This window comes from Psittacula echo (assembly GCF_963264785.1).
Source record: "Psittacula echo genome assembly, chromosome: Z".
Lineage (NCBI taxonomy): Eukaryota > Metazoa > Chordata > Aves > Psittaciformes > Psittacidae > Psittacula > Psittacula echo.
This window is the reverse complement of record NC_137742.1, coordinates 37,318,944-37,338,904: the sequence shown is the minus strand read 5'-3', so window position 1 is coordinate 37,338,904 and position 19,961 is coordinate 37,318,944. Positions and strand designations below refer to the sequence as shown.

The following is a 19,961-nucleotide window of genomic DNA, read 5'->3' as shown; positions in this document are numbered from 1 at the left end:
TCTGAAGACTGCACATCCAGAAAAAAATGGCCTAAAACTATTTTTCTAATCAAAATTCTAACATTTGAGTGCACCAAAGGGAAGAAACAAGTAGATGACATTCAGAGTTTACACTTGCACTCTTGAAAAAACAGTAGCAGGTACTGCTGAAAAGTTTATTTCCACTCTTTTTATCATAACAAAAATATCAATTGCCATAAAGTATTTCTACGTTAGAAAATATTTTAACTTATTATAACTTTGGCAATATTATAATATTCTGAAAATAGAAAAAATATCTATCTAAAAAAGAACACTGGTTCTGCTGAAGTTAAAATTAGGAAGCAATTCTGTATTAGGTAGATTTCATGACATACCCTGCTGATAAAGCAGAAAAAAAAGTTGAGCTTTTCTAACATATGAAGTAAAGGCTATCTGAAAAAAAAAGAAAAAAAAAGAAAAAGAAAAAAAAAAAAAGGAAAATTGAGGCAAGTACACCTACCTCTTAATCAATGCACTTTTCTGTTTCTGTAATTTACAAATTTTGTATATCTATGAGGCTATACCATTGTCTCTTTCTCTGTAATGATGCTAGCCAACTCTGAACCAGCTTATCTTAAAGAACTTATCTACAGTTAGAAAGAAGACATACCTGAAAACTGTTAAGTCAGATACAACTTTCCTGTCATGTGTCCCAGTCATTAGGCTGAAGAGAGTTAGTTTTTCTTTTTCTTTTGATAAAATACTTTGTCAAAATTTAGCTACTCAATTATTTTTGAAGAAAAGTAATTATCTGAGATATCCAGCAGTATCTGCACAGTAGCTGAGATATTCTACATTATTTTACTTATACCCCCATTTCATCTATTATTTTTTATCAGAATTATGAATAGTTGTAGATCCAAAGGTGGCTTAGCCAAGTTGTTTTATTTAATTTACAAAATAATATTATATGATTTATATATTATATACAATAATATTATATAATTTTAATTATATCATATTTAAACTATATAATTTCATTTATAATTAAATGTTTTATATTTAAATTACATTTATTATGCATTACATTTTATATTTGAATTATATTTAAATATAATTTAGTTATGAGTAAAAGCTAAAAAAAAGCTGAAGTTTTAAGAAGTCACAGAAAAGTCTTAAAAAATAATTTACATCACATAGAAATAATTTTTTACATTTATATGAAAGGTATAATTTAAGACTTGTAGGTGTGTATCAGAAAATTTAAGGGTTTTTTCTGAGTATTTACTTTCCCTGCTTTAGGCAACTTCTGTTCGTACCCCTTCCAATTTTATTTTATGTATTTCACCTGCTGCCAGCTGTGGGTGCAGTTTCTTTAAGGTGCTGAGCAGACTTTTACATGGCTTCTTAGGAAACTGCTTCCAGTTAGTGCTCTTCTTATCATCTGATCTAAAACACAGGGATAGGGAAAAAAAGGATATATAAAATACAGACCATATAAAAAAAAGAGCTTCCACAAAAAAAAAAAAAAAATTTGAAAAGAAATCTTGTTACTTCCCTATTTGTCAAAAATAAAAAAAAAAATAGGGGTCACATTACTTAGAATTCAATTTCCTCAGATATAGAAGAGTATAAATTGAGTTATGAGTACGGTTCTTTCAAGTCTGTAAGGAGGATCTGCATTAAGACTTCATTTTGACTTCTTAGTTGAAGTTTCACTTAGCTGATTTCCCTTTCAGAACTTTAATCCATCTTGCTAACAAAATTTAAGCACGCTAAGAAGTGATTACTATGCAAAGTAAATCTGCTATACTGCTACTGATACAAATAAAGGCAGTTTTGTATTCAACATGAACTTGTTACTGCAAAATGCTGGAAGACCAGTCTGGGAGCTTTAGGGTCATATGGTACACTGTAACATGTCTATGGCAATTCAGTTCCTGCTTCAATCACAGGCCAGCAGGGACTAGGAAGATTGGGAATTCAGTTCAGTTTGAGAATAATGTGATTGATTAAGCAACAGGGAAAACTGGCCTAAAGGGATGCTAGCTTTTCTTAGAAGGACAACTGGTACAATGCCAAACCTTGTTCAAGTAGTTGAATAGAAAGAGCAAGAGAATGGGGAGTAAATCCTGAGAACTCCTATGCCGCTTTCTGGAAGGTAGATGGTGGAGGAGAACTGCTACTAACAGGGAGTACAAAAAAACCTGTGGCCACAAGACCTAGTTAGTTATTACTATCTGAGCAGATGATGACACTGCTTGTTTTGATTTTTTGTACTTTCATCAGTGAAATGTTTGTTCAATTATTATTTGGTCAGTTGACATAAACACACAACCAGAGCCAAGTGAAGAAAGCCAAAGTTTCAGGAGTTAAAGAAAAAATGCATGCCTATGGATGCCTTTGTCCATTTCTGTTCCCCCACCATAATGGCATGCCTATAAAAAGTGTAAGTGGTTCTATTCCAAAAACACAAGATAAAAAATCCTGCTATAAAAATAAAGCAAACTCTCAAAACCTTTGCCCTAAAAAGGCTACTTTCCTTAACCAGCTTTCAAAGGAACTTTCACAGAGATAGTTGAAAATATCCCAAAAAAGGGCATTAAGGAAGATGCTGAATGAATAAAAGGCCTTCAGTAATTTTTGGCAGTAAATAAAGCTTTAGTATATCATAATGAAGATAGCAGCAACCTTGCTTTAAAAAGACACTAGACAGATGGATATACTAGAAAATACTGTTTTTTTCAAATGTTATTCTTCTATTATGCAGTCTTTCAAAGTCAGCAACAGTGCTGTCAAATGCTTTTATGCCAAGAAAAAAAACAAACAACAAAAAAGCCCGAACAGTACTGCACAGAAGCAGAGGTGCAGAAACAGAAATGGATGAAATAAAATGGAACATTAATATTTTCTCACTAATAATGCAGTATTTTAGAATTCTGTATGATATTCAACGAAGTGCTTTATGGAGATGTAGTTTTACCTAAACATCTCCAAAACTGAAAAATATCCTCATTTCCAGGTTAAAATAAGTTTTACAATGGAGGCACCAACATATCATATTTACATAATTCAAATGTTACAGATGTCAAATTCCTCTGAAAGTGAATTAAATGGTACAGATGAGATATATGCAGCAAAAAAAAGAAAAAGATAGTTGATTATTGGAAGAGAAATTGGCTTATAAGACACTAAAAAAAAAGTGCAATGATCTTTACAGTTGACTGCCTCATAATAGGTCAGCCATTGGCAGATTTATTTCAGTAACCAACCCAAATAAGGTTGGTACTTGATCTTTCTAGCAGTCATCCCAGCAGAATCTTGACATTTATCTCCCTGCTAAATACCCAGTTTCCACCTCCTTCATTTTTTGGAACCCAGTCTACAACTTCCATTCTATTTATGAACATTCAGGTATTTTTCATTTCAAATATCTTTATATAACCAAGTTATCTTCCTTGAGTTTCCTCAATACAATCTTCTTACACAACACCTATTATAATTATACTTTTGATGGCATAATACCTTGATATACAGTGATCAAAATGCTTTTTGCAGTGTTTTTAATGGGAAACTAGAGGAAGGAGAAAACAAACAAACAAAAACATAAAACAATCTGCTCTGTTGATTCATATTTCCTTTGATGATACTAATAAAACAAAGCATTTTGGTAATATACAGGAAACATTTGTTTCAGTAGAGGCAGGGTCCTTTTGACACAATGAAAATCAAAAAAGTTATTCAACTGACCAATAGATCAAATGACTAATTCAACTCAAATTAATAAAAACAAATTCAAGAGTTAAAAAGATACATGAGATGAAGTAAAACTGTATTTTCACAGAGACAAGATGAGCACTTTATTCAGTGATGTTCATTCTCATCTTGAAGTAGCTTAGATGCCTCTATTTATGATCTAATAAATTTAAAATGGAAAGGTAATTAATAAAGTTACTAAATTAAACACCTGAAACAGCTGAATTTTCAATTCAGTTATTTGTACTCTCATTTTATATATTCTAGAAAAACAGAAAAGTTACTCTGAATCAGCCCCCTTCAAGAAGCTGTGAAGAAACTGTTCATGCCACACCTTCAACTTAACAAAAGCATTAAAAACATCAAAATTAAGTGAAGATATTTTAGATTTAATGTAGTCAAGATACCAAATTTTGCTTGATTAATCTCACCAAAAATATGCACTTGTTACTTGAGAAAACCTTATTAACACTAACATAAAGTGCACTGAGCGCACAACAGCATCAAAAACTCATGTTCATATCAACAGTCACTGAACACAGGCAAATCAAATTCAAAAGCAGCATGTCAAGGTGAAAATGCAACATGCAACAAGGGGTGGAGCAGAAAAAAACAAAACCAAAACAACAAAATAAACATAAAAAAGCAAACAAACAAAAACCTAAACAAACAGAAAACACCAAAACCCAGCTCTTCTTCCTCTTTTTTTTTTTTTTTTTTTTTTGTCCTATTTCCCTAGTAAGCAGTATTAGAAGTGGAAAAATAAACTAGACCACATCACTATTGTTACTAAACTTATAGCAACAACTACTTCACATTTTTATAGGTAGCACCAAGCACCAACCCTTGACTTAGTAAGTTTTAATTTCCTGTGAAGCATTACCAATGAGAAAAAGAGCAGATTGCAGTATAAAACCAGACCATATTGGATATAATAGCGTTTATTAGTTTTATCTTCTGAGCATTTCAGGAATCTCTACATCTACAGATAACTGTAAAAATTCCATAGAACTTACATGTACACCATGTTTGTGTCTAAGTCAATGCACACAATATCCTGTGGTGGATCGTACAGATCAAAGTATCGTGAATCAACTCCAACAATAAATGGAACAGGTGCACTGAGTACGGTGGCCAGAGACAAAGGACAGAGTGGGATGTATGGACATTGCCACTGAAATGGAAATATCATCTGAAGGAAAAATTAAATGGAATCCATGCATTAAAACAAGACAGCAGGTATGTACAATAAAAAAACCAAGAATGCAACAAATTGAAATGAAATTGTTAAAAACCTGCCAGGAAAAAAGTCTTTAAATTTGACCACTTATTTACAGCACATCTTTTAGTTATCTGTGCAAAAATGGTTATCATTCTAACAGTTATAATAACTAGACATGCTAAGGCACTTCAACTAAATGCTTTTGATTGGAAAAAAGGTCATTTAGCATATCAATCATTTTAACTTAAAAAAGCCTGTGGAGTTCGAACTGATTTCTCTTACTGCTGTAGAGAATACTTTGTACTTACAGCTACTACAGCTTCAGCAACTCCTGTCAACACAGCAGGTCTAAGAGAATGGAGGAGGATCTTGCCTTCTAGTAATACAAAGAGTAACAGAGTGGCACAGTTTTCCGGTCCAAGGTTCATGAGCAGGGTGCTAAAGTTTGCTCCACTAAGGGGCAGGTGGGAAGAGAATAAGAATGTTAAAGGTTTGTGTTTTGAAAAAGCAAGAAAAATATCACTCACTCTTATCAAGTTTCTGGCTACCGTTTAGGACTTTGGGACCTTGCTGAGTTTATGTTGTTTATGGCACTCTCATATATGCACAGGCATATTGTCTTAGTAACAGTAAAACAAATCTAACTGTCTAACAACTAATCCAAGCCCAAAACACCAGTAATTTAAAATGATGGTTTACCTCAGGCAAAAATTACGAACTAGAGAATTTGATGCTAGCATCACATTTGATGTTAGCATCATTAATACTAGTCAAGTAAGATCAAGCCATCATTCTGATAGCAACATGCCTTTAGTTTCTACAGTTTAGACTCCATTTCATTTGTTTGGACTGTACGCATATAGAAATTTTAATAACATCTGAAAGAACACAGAAGTGTAAAATCTGTCCTTAGAAAAGTGCTTACATGATACTTCACAATTTGGTGGCTGTCTGCAATTTTTGATTTAAAAGGATGCATAACAGATGCAATTAAACATGGGATTCTTCTGCATACAGAATATTATACGATAATATTTAAGGGGGAGAGGATTAAAAAAAAAAAAAAGAAGAGAATATTTTTCTTTTTAACTTAAAACCAAACCAAAAATCAACAAAACCATCCAAACAAAACCCCATGTCACAATGGGAGCTCCAGCCCAGAAGATGCAAGCAGTATCCACAGAGACTGCATCAACCTTCAAGCACAAATACCAATTTTTAGGTATAATTTTGAATTTCTGAAATCTTTGCACACTTCTGAATTGAGCGATTTCACCTAACTGCTTGACATAAATGTCTCTATTCAGATCCAAAAAGCAAAAAACCAAGGTAACACTCTATCTATGCTATTAAAATACTTCTGCTTACTACACATGTTCTGAAAATACATGATATTTAAATTCCTCATAGCCTGTTTCTTCTTTCTTCAGAGTTTCTACAATAATCTGGAAATGCATCTTTATTTCAAGATAATTAGAGATATTATTCTTCCACAAGGAACAGGTCTCTGTCAAAAAGATAACACCGTATATTATAAATGTGTATTGAGCTTTCTGTTTATACTATCTAATAAAATTCCAGTAATGTCTGGCTTCCTTCTATGACTTATTCCTGTTTGCCTCTGAATTTTTCAAGTAGCATACATATAAAGCATTAATAATAATACCTTAATGGCAATGGTGTAGAAACTGGCTGAGACAGTATTAATGCATCGTGGGCAGAAAGCTGAAACACATAAAGTGGTATGTGATTGAGACGGACAACTCCATACACACAGTATAATATTCTAATATAAATGTAAATCCATACTCTCATAAACTGCCTGGCAGACAGAGTGGCAAAGTCACACAAAAGCTGCAAACCAGAGACAATCTTTGGGACTGGCATTCACTAGGTCAACAGAGCTTGTATTAGTCACTGAAACGATTCTCAGAAGTTACAGGAAATTGTCTGTGACTCAGTGTTGAACATGGAACTGCTGCTAGGTGATTAAACAGAGAAGCACAAGAGACAGTGCCCTGGGAGACTAACCTCTGACCCACAGTAGTGGGTGGACAAGTGAGAAAAAGACAGAACACAACACCCACCCCACAAGGTAATGTAAATAGTGCCTATAAACTGAGGGTAATATATGGCAGAAATTTCACAAGTGCAAGTAGGACACCGCTGCCATTCACAGCACCTGAAGTTTGAAATATTTTCCTTTGCTTAGTTACGCCAAGTTTATGTCAGTCAAAGAGAAGGCCAACCCATCCATCTTCTCCCCTCTCCCTTCCAGCAGATGGGTATACAAAGCTGAGTAAAAATCGTAAGGGAAGAATACAGGTTTGCAAAAGCAAGAAAGAGGTTTTGCCATTATTATAACTAAAAATGGAAGCAAATGTTTTGCTTACCTGCACAAGAATTCTTGGTCTTTGTGGAGAAGGGAAAGGTATATTGTGCATAAAATGGGATATGTGCCTGAAGAGAAGACAAGATATTAGAACACCAGCACCAGGGGACTAAGCAGGGAATGACAACAATGTTAATCACATTTTGGAATTACTGTGGTATCATGTCTTTGAAAGGCTGCTAAGATTTATTTACTGTTTTGATAAACTTAAGAGCCTATTTATGCAAACTGAAACAAAGAAGTTCCATTCACTCACATTTCATGCACGAAAATTAATACTGGCAGCTTCAGATACGTATGCAAAAGATAAGAACACACTGGCAGTTAGGCAAGCCATTAAAAATTCCAGGAAGCCTAACCCAATTCTACTGAGTTTCTAACGAGGCTTAGCTAAGAGAAACTATATACTTCACTGCCAGACGTGTAGTACGGTTTCAAAGGTAACACCGCATTTCAGCAAGCTTTCAGGACCATGAAAAGCAGTTCACACACAGACAAAAAAGGTCTGCATTAGTTGCAGTGCTTAGAAACAGACAGATACTCACAGCTAATGCACACAGTCCCTAAGTTTTTGTTTATCAATCTAAAATGCAAGAATGCAAATGTAGGCATGAGTCTTACATCTCAGACATTTTCTGTGTTTGACATAGTTAAGAGAAATGTAAACAGGCTTAACGTATTCTAACAGAAAACCTACAGGAAAACCCAGTTCAACTTCCTGGCACTGCAAGAGCCACTGCTATTGAACAGAAGTAGCAGTAATTTCTATCACTACAACGTAAGCCACACAGTGCAAGTAAGGGGACAGAGCAAATATACCAACAACGTAAGTGTGACATGCATAAATCACTCGATTTCTTGAGCTCATATAACTGCCTTCCCACTTTAACTTGAAAAATGTTTTATGTACTTTTCAATGGGAAGAGGATGAGGTCCAGAGACAGACAGTTTGTAGATAAACATAAGAAATTTTCTAAATGCTTCAAAGAAAGGCCAGTGTGAGAGAAGGCAGATGCATTTGTTGGAATTGATGGACTTGGAAGTAATCACTTTCCTCTCTACAGTTGTCAGGAGACCCAGCTGCAATTGTTGTTTTTCTGTTAGCATCTCTCGGGGATAAGGCTCATAAAACTGAATAGCAGCACCATAAACCTGAAAAATGAAGAAAACCAGCTGAGCAGACCCAGTATTTAACAGGAGGTTGGGTTAGAACTTTTGAAGCATCGCTGAATCTTTGGTGTTTGTACACACACTATAGTGCCATTTCATTTATGTAAAACCACCAAGTATCCTTATAAACAAATACTTTAGATTCTTGTGCCTCTCTTCCTCTTCTACACTGCACTTTCCTCAAAAAAGTATTCATACTCAATAAATTGAAAGGGAAGGAACCAAACTGCATGCTGTGACAGAACTCTGTCCATTAACTGTTATGGTAAAACAAACCAAGAAAACAACCCTCATGAAAGGCTTGAGTTCAGTGAACTCCTCAATCATTACAACACCAAATGATAGCAAGCATTATTTAAGTTTTAACTTCACTCATTTTATCATGCTAAATAGTGACCGACCTTTTCTAATATTCCTTCCCTATTTGTCAGAGTTTCATAAATAACTGAATTATTGTGACACACTTGGCAAAAGGAAAACAAGGAAAGATGAATATCACAGTATACTGTGATATTCTCTCTGAGAAAAATAGTGCCAGCTACTGCAGTCCTTGCAAAAGAAGTATTAATATATCAGAGAAATACTTTTCTTGTTGTTCAGAAATTGAGAAGTACATACATTTCCCTGACAAGGGGACTGAGGCAGAGTGGAAGTTGAGCTGTTATTACTAATAGAGTCAAACAGCTGTTTATTAGTCACAGAGAGCAAATCACAAATTACAATCACTTATTCCCTCATGTGGTTCACACACAGAGACACACACAGTTGGCCAGCTGAAGCAGCAGCTGGAAGCCCAAACAAGGGCTCCCCTGCTTTATCAGGTGTACCTATAATCCTGTAGTCTCTGCCCATATAGAGCAGACATGCTTACGTACTCACATGTGGGCTGAGTAAAGCAACACATTCTTGGTACTACTGTGTGCTGGTGACCTTATACAGATTTGGCAGACACGGCAATTAAACAGGATCACTGGTCTGGGACCTCATCAGTTCTTCAGAGCCCCTCACATGCTGCCTCTCAGCACATACTTCTCCCCTCTCCATCCTGCTGTTTTCTGGTAACTATTTTCCTATGCACACACAGATACCTAAATAGATACCTAGAGTCCAATCACACAAATTCACGCTGAGATGGCTTTTAAGGTATTTCTGGCTATTTCGTGTTCTGGTTTACTTCCATCTTTTATGAAGGCTTAAGAAATACAATTTCATAAGGGAAGTATTTAACAATTTATTCTGTAGTATTTCCCAAATATCACAGAAACAACATCTATTTATCTCCTTAGCAGCCATTTGAACTAAAAGCAAAAACTAGTCACAGCATAGAACCATACCTTTTCTGCAGAAGAGCAGGTCAGTACAAATGTTGAGAATACTGGTAGTGGATATTTGGTTTGAGGGTCCCAGCACTCAATAGTAGCTCCCATAGGAAGGCAGAAGAGAGGTACAGATTCCGACAGTGGGAATGACTCATAGTTCTCTTGAGGATATCTGAAAATTAAGCCTTCAGAATGGGAGAAGGAAAAATAAGCATATTTGCTCTGCAAGTCCTAAATAACGTAAGCAATGTATTTTCCATAATACACAGCAAAGTCTGCTGGTTATCTGCGCTTAATAACTGAAGACTTTCTTCTTCGGCAGATGTAATATATCATTTGACAGTAAAACTAACTCATCCAAGTAATAATTTTAAAATTGTGTATGAATATTGAAACAATTCCTTTTGGTAACTGCTTAAAAAGCAGTACATAGTAAAAACTAAATAGTGAAGATTTTTACTTTAAACCAGTTGGGAATTATCTGTGCTATTTAAATGTGCTATTGGAATGGATTTTATTAAAAAAAAAATTCTATGAAGAAACTGTAAATTTATCTACTGTAAAAACAACAGCAATACCTCATTGAAAATAGGATGACTAGCTGACTGCCCACGTTTTCTTCTAATCAGTCAATATGTTCAGTTTAAACAAAATGTTTTTTCAGTTTTCAGAAATAGATCTAATTCTTGTTAGTAGAAAATAGACACGCAACCACTGGTTTACTATTGTAGTTCATCTAACTTATTTTATGGTACATTGACTTCACTATCTATGCTTTCCACTTCTACTTGGTAGTTTACTTCTTTCAAAGAATTTTGGTGCATTTAATGCTCAGTAAAATCCCTCTTGAAAGTTTTTTTGGACTTTTTTGGAAAAAAAAAAAAAAAAGTCTGTGGCAATGTATTACAGAATTATAGAAGCCAGACTTAAAAGAAAAGACCTTTTGTTGTTTATTGTTCAGAATATTTGTTACTCTTCTCAAATAAAAAATAACTGAATAGCTGTGGAACTGAAGGGAAGAAACATATTTAACTTTCAAATTAAATGAAAGATGTTGCACTAGCTGTGAGACATAAAAAGAAATATGAGTAAGGTTGAATAGAATTTTTAATTAGTCTTTCTCCATCATCACCAACACAAGAAATATGAAGTCTTTTGTTACATCTGAAATGCTTCTAAGTTTTCCACTAAAGCACCTAAGTCTGTCATGATAAGAACTAAATTAATACAAAATAATGTATTCCTATTCAGTTGGTTTTTTTTTTTATTAATATCTTCTCCTGGGAAAAAGTGAGGTAATCAAGGATGGCAATTATAGGAGCTGATGTCAACTGACATTCTCTAGGAACAGAATTCTGACAGACAGCACTTAAACCTTTAAAATTATTTTATTTCGCAAAGGCATTTAAATCCTTCTGTTAGCATGTTTACACAGTATGCCTGTAAAGTTACTTACCAGCTTTATATGCTAAAGAATTAGAAGCTGGTACCGACTTCTTGTAACAAAGGTATACACTGGAACCCCACTGGAAGACACAAGTTTCATTTCAAAACCAGCAAAGATGACACACACAGCAGAGAAATCAAGTATAAGTATTTGAATATATTCCCATTTACAAACAAAGCAGACATTTAAATAAAGAGCATTACAGAATAAAATAACTGATTGGCTGCTGAGTGCATGTAAATCATGAAATCAAGCATTCAATCTTTCTACATTTTTTACAGATTACAGGATTTACATAAAATAATCACACCACTACACTACTCTCTGACTTATGCAAACAGAATAGCGAAAAGTGAAGCTTTTTTTAATTTGCAGCTTCATTTTCTCATTATTTAAAAAGAGACTCTTTTGTGAACCCCATTAGTGGAAGTGAAATTCTAAACATCAGCACTTTAAGCTTTTATCAATAAACTGGTTATTTACATGGTGGGGTTTTGTAGTTTGTCTAAATACACTCTACCATTCAAAGAAAAAAATCACTTATTTCAGTATGAGTAAACTAAATGTTAAACAGAATAAAGCGAACTTACTGAAAAAAAAAAAGAAGGAAACTGTAGGCAGTAATTATGATTATCACACATCTTAGTAACACAGGCATTATTAATAGCTAAGAAAAAAGCATTTGTGATTCATCCTGAATGTCAGCATCACTAAAGGGGGGGTGACCAGGGGAACAACAATAAGAGTAATAATTAAAAAATCCATCACACTACTCCTAAATAGCACCTAGACATGAATATGCAAACTGAAGTAGTGAGTAATCAGTATGGAGGAGTAATTCCTAATGTGAAAGGAAGTAAGAGCAACAAAACCTACAAAACTGACGTCTCACACATGCTATATGTAATGAAAGAATTACGATGCAGGCAGTGATAGAGCACAACTATGAGGGTGTTAAGACGAGTTCAGGGAGCTACTCCTTTGAGTTTAAAGAAAAAAAAAATAAAATAAAAGACTCAAGCTTTAAATACTCACCATACCACAATTTAAATTCTTATCAACTTTGCAGAATGTATGAGGAGGTGTTTCTCCTTTGCTCGTAACAATAACACAAATATCTGTCACTGCCAATGAATTCTGAGGTCGTACTGGAGGAGCCCTTCGATATGTGATAAAGATCCGTTGAGAAGAAGCCGAACTGTTGTTAACATTAGCGCAACGACCATAAGGAGTAGCTTGAATCACCTCGCAGCCTGCAATGATGCGTTCCTTCCCTTCATACAGAACTCTGAAGACAGGAAGGAAACAAAATATTATGCACAAAGATATGTGAAGTTACTTGGAGAAATTCACACAGATTGTCCATCCATTAACACTCTACGTCACCACTGCAACATTCTAATGAGCATTTTGTATCTTGTCTTTTATCATGCATGATTTGAGGCAAAGAATGTATTTAAATATTGTAAGAAATCTCTGTGGGAACAAATCACAGTTATGGGAAAATAAAATCAAGTCATACTGAAAAGGATTTTGTAATAGAATTAGTAGGAATGCTGCACTATCAATGAAAATTAAATACAAAGGAAGCCTTGAATTGCTTGTAAACATGATGCCTGATAATTTCTTAGAAATTATTTCCATCACTAGAATGTCTGGAAAGTAATTTCTATTAGGAATTGACCATGAGAAGTGATGTGGAAGTCAAACCATACATCACTGCATAGTTCTAATGCACAGATGCTATGATAGGGCAAGCTTTACTTCCTATTCCACATTCAAATAAGCAATGGATACATTTGCCTGATTTCCTGCAATACGTACAGAGTACTTGCCACCTTCAAATGAATGCTACAATTTATGACAACATTTAGAATAAAAGTAACACATTAAAACTTTTTATCTTGTGACCTGCAGCTTCCCACATTTAGTTCAACACAACCTTACTTTAAAATAAAAAAATGAGGCAACTTATTTTCTACTATCCATAAGTACTCTCAGTTAAGTGTTTAACAGACTACTAGTAAGCATAGTTGAAAACTTCAAAAAGTCATGTGTATGAAAGAAAAAGAGTCTTTTTCCAGATCTAACAATTCTCAGAACTTTCAAATAAAAATATATATCATTAAACTTCCCAAATTACTTAAACACTACTATCTATATTTAAACTGGAATATGCAAATATTACTGTTTATTCTGATTCCACTGAACAAATCATAGAATCAGAATGGTTTGGGTTGGAAGAGACCTTAAAGATCATCCAGTTCCGACGTCCCTGTCATAGGCAGGGACACCTTCCACTAAACGAGGCTGCTTCAAGCCCTATCCAACCTGCCCTTGAACACTGCCAGGGGTGGGGCACCCGCAACTTCTCTGGGCAACCTGTGCCAGTGTCTCACCATCCTCACACTGAAGAATTTTTTTCTAATATCTAATCTAAATCTCCTCTCTGTCAGTTTAAAGCCATTCGCCCTTGTGCCGTCACTACATGCCCTTGTAAAAAGTCTCTCTCCAGATTTCTTGTAGGTCCCCTTTCGGTACTGGAAGGCTGCTATAAGGTCTCTCCAGAGCCTTCTCTTCTCCAGGCTGAATGTGTATCTTGTAGTATGTTGTAGTATTGAATATGTATATCTTGTCATAGCACTGAGGACATACATGAACTTCAGTCCTAGAATACTCTAATGAAGCAAGGAAATAAGATGAGTTGAGAGTATATTGATGTAGCTACCAAGCTGCCACATAAATTTATTCAGTTAGTTCATGGAGGACAACATTCTTGTCTTCAATAATGGGTTTGGCTGTAGAGAGTCTACTCATCACAAACAAACAAATGCCCACAAAACTAGCCAATGAACTGAAAAAAAAAAAAAAATTACATTAATCATGAAAGACTATTAACAAAGCAGTCTCCAATGGACATTTCTGTTCCGTTTTATTCCAATTTCAGGCATTTTAGATGAAATCCATAAATTTAAAATTATTCCAAAAACATTTGTCAGCTGACAGCTTTTGAGAAAGAAAATCGTATTAATCCCACAATTCCAGCATTTCAATGTAATAGGTTTACAAGTATTCTCAGGAGGATACTTAGAGACTGAAGAATTTCTCAGTCATATGAGTACTTCTAAGAGGTAAAGGGCTGACCAGTGTTCAAGACTGGTACCAGTGAGGTCACTTCCCGTTAAAAGCAAAAAGAAAATGAAAGTAACCCTCACCCCTACATATATACTACCAGAGGTATTATTAAAACCATACCATTTCCTGACCTCATGCATAGTATTAAATTCAAGAAAACAAGCAAACAGATGAAAACCAACATCCATGGATCACTCAAATTAAACAATTATTTTAATGATTCATACAAAAGCGTTCAGAAGTGATGACTGAAGTATTTAACATGACGTATATGTATAACATGTATACACAAAGTCCACCATGAAAGGGTAAGTTTACTCCTACTTGTTTTAACTTCCCAGTGCCTGCCTTTGCCTAACTATTATTAATTAATACTGATCAGGGTAAGAATTGTTTCCTTCTTCTGTGAGCTAATATTTTGGCCTAGATCCTACATACACCTCATTTGCTACATTATTCTATCAACTTCAATGAAGTTCCATTCTAAGCAAAATGCAACCTGCAGTTTCGTCTAGATGTTAGGTCCTTCCTTTGTAAGAAAGACAAAAATGAGAAGAGATGGGTCCTTAGCAAAGAACCACTAATCAAGCTAAAGCTTCACACTGTAGCTAAGAAAAAAAAAAAAAAAAAAAAAAAAAGCAAAGCATTTCTTTACTTGGACAATGCACGTATAAGTTACATTACTTAGTAATAACAGAATCACAGAATAGTTTGGGTCAGGAAGGACCTTAAAGATCATCTGGTTCCAATCCCCTTGCCACAGGCAGGGACCTTCCACTAGACCAGGTTGCTAAAAGCCCCCATTCAACCTGGCCTTGAACACTGCCAGGGGTGGGGCAGCCACAGCTTCTCTGGGCAACCTGTTCCAGTGTCTCACCATCCTCACAGCAAACAATTGCTTCCTAATGTCTAATCTAAATCTCTCCTCTGTCAGTTTAAAGCCATCCCCCCTTGTCCAATCTCCACATGCCCTTGTGAAAGGTCCCTTTTCTAGCTTTCTTGTAGGTTCCCTTTAGGTACTAGCAGGCTGCTTGCTCTAATGTCTTCTTGGAGCGTTCTCTTCTCCAGGTTGAACTTAACTACTTATTTAATAATTAAATAAGGAAAAATGCACATATTCATTATTTTGTCACCATTGTAAGAGTTCCCCTCACCCATGCTCCATTTTCTCTTTCTTATAGCATCCCCAGTAATTCTACAATGTCTTTACCCAAATGAAAGAAGTGCTATATAGAGCAATTTGAACAGTACTATAGTGCTGCATGCCTTATTACAGATTGAGCATTACATCAATATGTTAGTAGCACAGACTATAATACTCACTACCTCAAGATCTTGGGGGATTTTGTGATCTTGACCCAACACTTATATTACAGTACCCTGTAAGTAACGAAATTACTTCAGATCTTCCCTGCCAGTTGCCCCCTGCTTTAAAGCATTGAACTTGAAGCTTGACTATATCTACAGTTTTCAAACACAGTACTAGTAACTCTTTAGGAATTTGCGCCTCAGGCATCAAAAAGCACTGTTTGTGAAATACAGGCATGACTAGAGTTACCAAGAGAGCACATAATTCAGCGTTTGCAGCGTGTCTGAACTTGCAAGCAACCCTACAAATACTTTGATGTGACAGTAAGGCAGGCTACAAGATTCCAGGTAGGCGCACAATTTTGAGAACTTTGTTACAGTGTCTACCATTTTTAAGTAATGCTTTTTATCTCAAGCATTGAAGTGAATTCCAGAAAGTGATAATTTTTGTCTTCAGTAGTCATTACTTTCAGATTAAGCATGTTATATTTCTGGATTTTTACTCTACCATCTCTATAAATTTATTTTGTATTATTCTTTCACCTTTCATCAAACTGCACCAGAGAATTTAATTTGAACTATTTCTCGCTATACATATATATCGTATATTTTTAAGTAAAATATTATCATTCATTTTAAAATGACAAGTTCTTCAGAAGAATGACACTTTTTTCAACATATTTCATAAAGAAAATACTAAAGATTCACACAAGAAGCAATATAGATTCAGAGGCATCATGTTTTTAAAAGCTTCCCACATATGTTTTCATCATCTGTGAAGAGTAAGGCTTAATCATTATTGAAGGAGGAACTGAATTGTTATAGGAATCTCACCCAATGTCAGTAAGAGGTGGTTTGTCTCGTCCTCTCTTGTAACAAAGAAAAAGTTCAGGACTCTTTAGACTTCCATAGTTTAAGTTGGCTTGAAGGGCTGTAGGGGTGGCTTCAACACAGGTGTATCCCTCTGGGACAGTTTCACCTGCTGATTTAATTATCACAGCAATATCAGTAATTGGAGCTTTTGGACCAGCTGATTTTGTTTCATGTCGGCTTATTTCTTGGTCCAGGAGGGTTGCAGTATCTGTATCAGTGAGCCCTGCCACCACAAAATAGTCAGCGACTCGTGGACCTTTGTCTTCTATCATGGTTATGTCAGTGTTTCCTGGGGAAAATAAAGAGAGATAAATCAAACACTGCTTTCAAGCTGAACCCATTCCCTCAACGAGTATGAGGATTTCAAACCTATAAAGAATTTTTTTCAAATAAAAAAATTCCTATTTAGAGATCCCATGAAAATTCTAAGACAAATCCAAAACAAACTTTCCTTTTTACTGCTCAAAAAGACAATATTGTCATTAATTGGATTTCAGTTCTAGTACCATAATAGTCATGTTTTAGCACAAAGAAGTTTAAGTGAAATAAAGAAGAACCCAAAGATCTTTACACAGCAGCTCCACAGACAATTGCTTGGTGTTAGCTGTTAGGCCATTCAAGTGCTTTGCACGCTATGAATTAATGCAGGTACCCTTTATTTACAGTATTATTTACCCTTTAATTACAGTATTCTGTCATTGCTTAGTGAGTAACTTGACATAGCGAAGGAGGAGGCAAGAGGCCATTCCAATTATAGGCTCATTAGTTTATCTTCTGCATATTTCATCCATTTTGTTCCATAATCTAGACCTAAAAGTGCAGTCTTGAGACATTCAGCTGGCAACTGTAACATCTGGAAGTCATTTACAAAAATCACACTCTAAACCCACATTTCATCAGCTGATCAGGCAGTACACATCACTGCTCAGCTGCACATTCCAGATTTGAAAATAGTTGTTTTTCTTAATGCCAGCGATGTTCACTAAGCATATGACTTTAAAACAGTGAAACACAAGTTTCCCTTAAGAGCAAAAGTAGCTGCCAGACTATGCTCAAAGCCCACAACTACAAATTTAAGTACCCAATCTTATGGAATACCTACCTTTTTAAAAGTTGAGTGCGAAATATTTAAACAGTAGTTGCCAGCAGTAAACCTGAATACTGTTATCTTGCTTCAGGGAGCTAGCGATCACCTTCTTTTAGATTCCCATATTTCTGTCACCAGATTACTGGGGATCCCATCTAGAAAGCTAACCAGAAATGGAACTGGTTACCATCTTTAAAAACAAGACTGCCACAGCTGCAAATGTCACCGCTTACTAAGGAGTGGGTCTCCCTAGGTATTAACAAATAGTGCATCAATATTGAAAAGTTTCTTCTCAGAATGTCCTAGTCTGGTAACTGCAGAAACATTGACCTCTGCTAACAGAAAAGTAGTTTGGTGGGGACAGCATAAACCTGTCCCCTGCAACCTGCTTTCTCCTTCTGTTCTTACCCTGCTCTTTCTTACTGAAATTATACTGAAAAGGTATTTTCCATCTGCACACTTTACAAGACTTCTAAAACTTGTTATTAAAAGTGTTCCAAGTATTCAGCTGAAGGAAAATTCAGTTATTCTTCCTGCATACTTACTAAGAAATCTTAGCATAAGATTATGCAGTTTAGGGGGCCAACCACTATATTGCAAGGTACAGTGGCATGAGATGGAAGTAGGGAGTCAAAGAGAAATAACTTCACACTAATTCGTAGTACCTCCGTACTCCAACTAAATCCATTTTTTATTTTCCAAAACTGAAATGACAACCTTTCTAAACCTTCAAACCTGATAGTACCTACACCCTTAAAAGACTTCCTTTTCTGCAGTACTTTTCCACAATGCTTTTCACAACATCAGTGTTCTCTAAACACTTTAGCTAACAGCTTTTGCAGGGCAATCCACAAGCAGGGATTCTGGGAAGAGACACAGAAGTGTTTGGCTTCCCTGAAAAGGAGAAAGCCAAGGAACAGTTACATGACTGAGTCTTCAGGCCTAAAATATATGGATGCCATATCACCAGGAACAATAAAAGTTACATTCAATTTGTCAGATGTCAGGAGACTGTGCCCATGTTTCCTGAAGAACAAGCAAATGACTCCAAAGCCATAGCTGCTTGCAAGGCTTCTGAATCACTTTCAGCTACAGAACCTACAATAGTTTACCCCTTCCTACCGTTATAAATGACATGAAATTAGTGATAAAGCCCTTTACAGATAAGCTAGCCAGCATGAAACGTAGGGAGAATGGCTTCAACTTAATCTCACAGAAACTGGTGCTTCCATTAAAAGACCCTCTCTCCAGGTCACTGCTCATTCCCACCTTCGCTTTGTCCAGAACTATATAGTTTGTGCAACGTGATGAACTGGAACAAGAAACTGCTCTGGCTGACAGCTAACCTGGCAGAGACTGTTAAGTGTTCAATCAGAGCAGTCTTCCAACAATTCACTGTGTCAGCACAAAAGCAACAGCAGTATGCTCCTTTCAGCAGCAACACTGACTTGCTCCTGATTAATCATAAAACTGTGAAGTCTAAGACGTTTCAGTTTGCCTCTTAGATGCTTGGACTTGTTCACAGAATTATAAAAATAAAGAAACCAACCTCTCCTGCTCCCCTTAGAAGACAAGAAAGTCCTGAGCCAGAATATCTTGTTATCTGGAAAGTACTGTTTGCACTTGATATACGTAAAACCTAGTTACTGGACCAAGCTGCAAAAAAAGCAAAATGGCTGGCATCATATAAATGTTGTTTTGGTTTTTTAAACAAAATCTTTTTGATGCAGGTTTTTATTACCTGCCACATGTTCACATAGCTCAGTATCATATTCTCTCAATGCAATATAAAATCATCGCCCACATTACTTTTAGCACACAAAGCCAGAAATAAAACAGTAATGATAACAGTATACATCAAAAATCTTACAACAGTTTGTAATTTTAATCACAGCTGTAGTTCCTGGAATTGTGCTAATGTTGTCCTCGACTGTGTATTAAGTGCAAATTTATCTTCCTGGGTAAACTGAGGGAAGAAATTTAAAAGGATGTGTAAAAAAAAAAAAAAAAAGGTTAGAATGCCAACGAAAAGAATCCATTCCCAAATTTTTACCAGGGGAGTTCAAAAAAACTATGGCAACTGGTTGTTCCAGTTGCAATTGGTTGCAAGAGGAACATACGCTTAGATCCATGATTTTACATTTTTCTTTTAGCTATGCCACATTTTACTCCACAGAAACTCTGTGTGATACGTGGCAAGCAAAAGTCAGAGCACCAGATAATTCAGCTGAGAAACCTGGCATATCAAGCTTTAAACATCAGCACAACATTTAAAAGTTTTTCAAAATGTT

General features: G+C 35.5%; 1 protein-coding gene across 1 annotated transcript in view; it reads right to left on the bottom strand.

The window, feature by feature from the left end:
* The window catches only part of DENND4C (DENN domain containing 4C), a 49,408-nt gene extending 30,090 nt beyond the window's left edge, over positions 1–19,318 (bottom strand). The window contains exons 1-12 of the mRNA XM_080638469.1: positions 19,220–19,318; positions 17,686–17,833; positions 16,545–16,872; positions 12,303–12,555; positions 11,277–11,346; positions 9,836–10,005; positions 8,242–8,483; positions 7,333–7,399; positions 6,606–6,664; positions 5,248–5,392; positions 4,734–4,909; positions 1,310–1,410 (exon numbers count right to left, since the gene is read on the bottom strand). Coding sequence (XP_080494595.1) covers positions 1,310–1,410; positions 4,734–4,909; positions 5,248–5,392; positions 6,606–6,664; positions 7,333–7,399; positions 8,242–8,483; positions 9,836–10,005; positions 11,277–11,346; positions 12,303–12,555; positions 16,545–16,855 — 1,594 coding nt within the window. The 5' untranslated portion in view covers positions 16,856–16,872; positions 17,686–17,833; positions 19,220–19,318. The remainder of the gene's footprint in view (positions 1–1,309; positions 1,411–4,733; positions 4,910–5,247; positions 5,393–6,605; positions 6,665–7,332; positions 7,400–8,241; positions 8,484–9,835; positions 10,006–11,276; positions 11,347–12,302; positions 12,556–16,544; positions 16,873–17,685; positions 17,834–19,219) is intronic.
* Between the last annotated feature and the right edge of the window lie 643 nt (positions 19,319–19,961).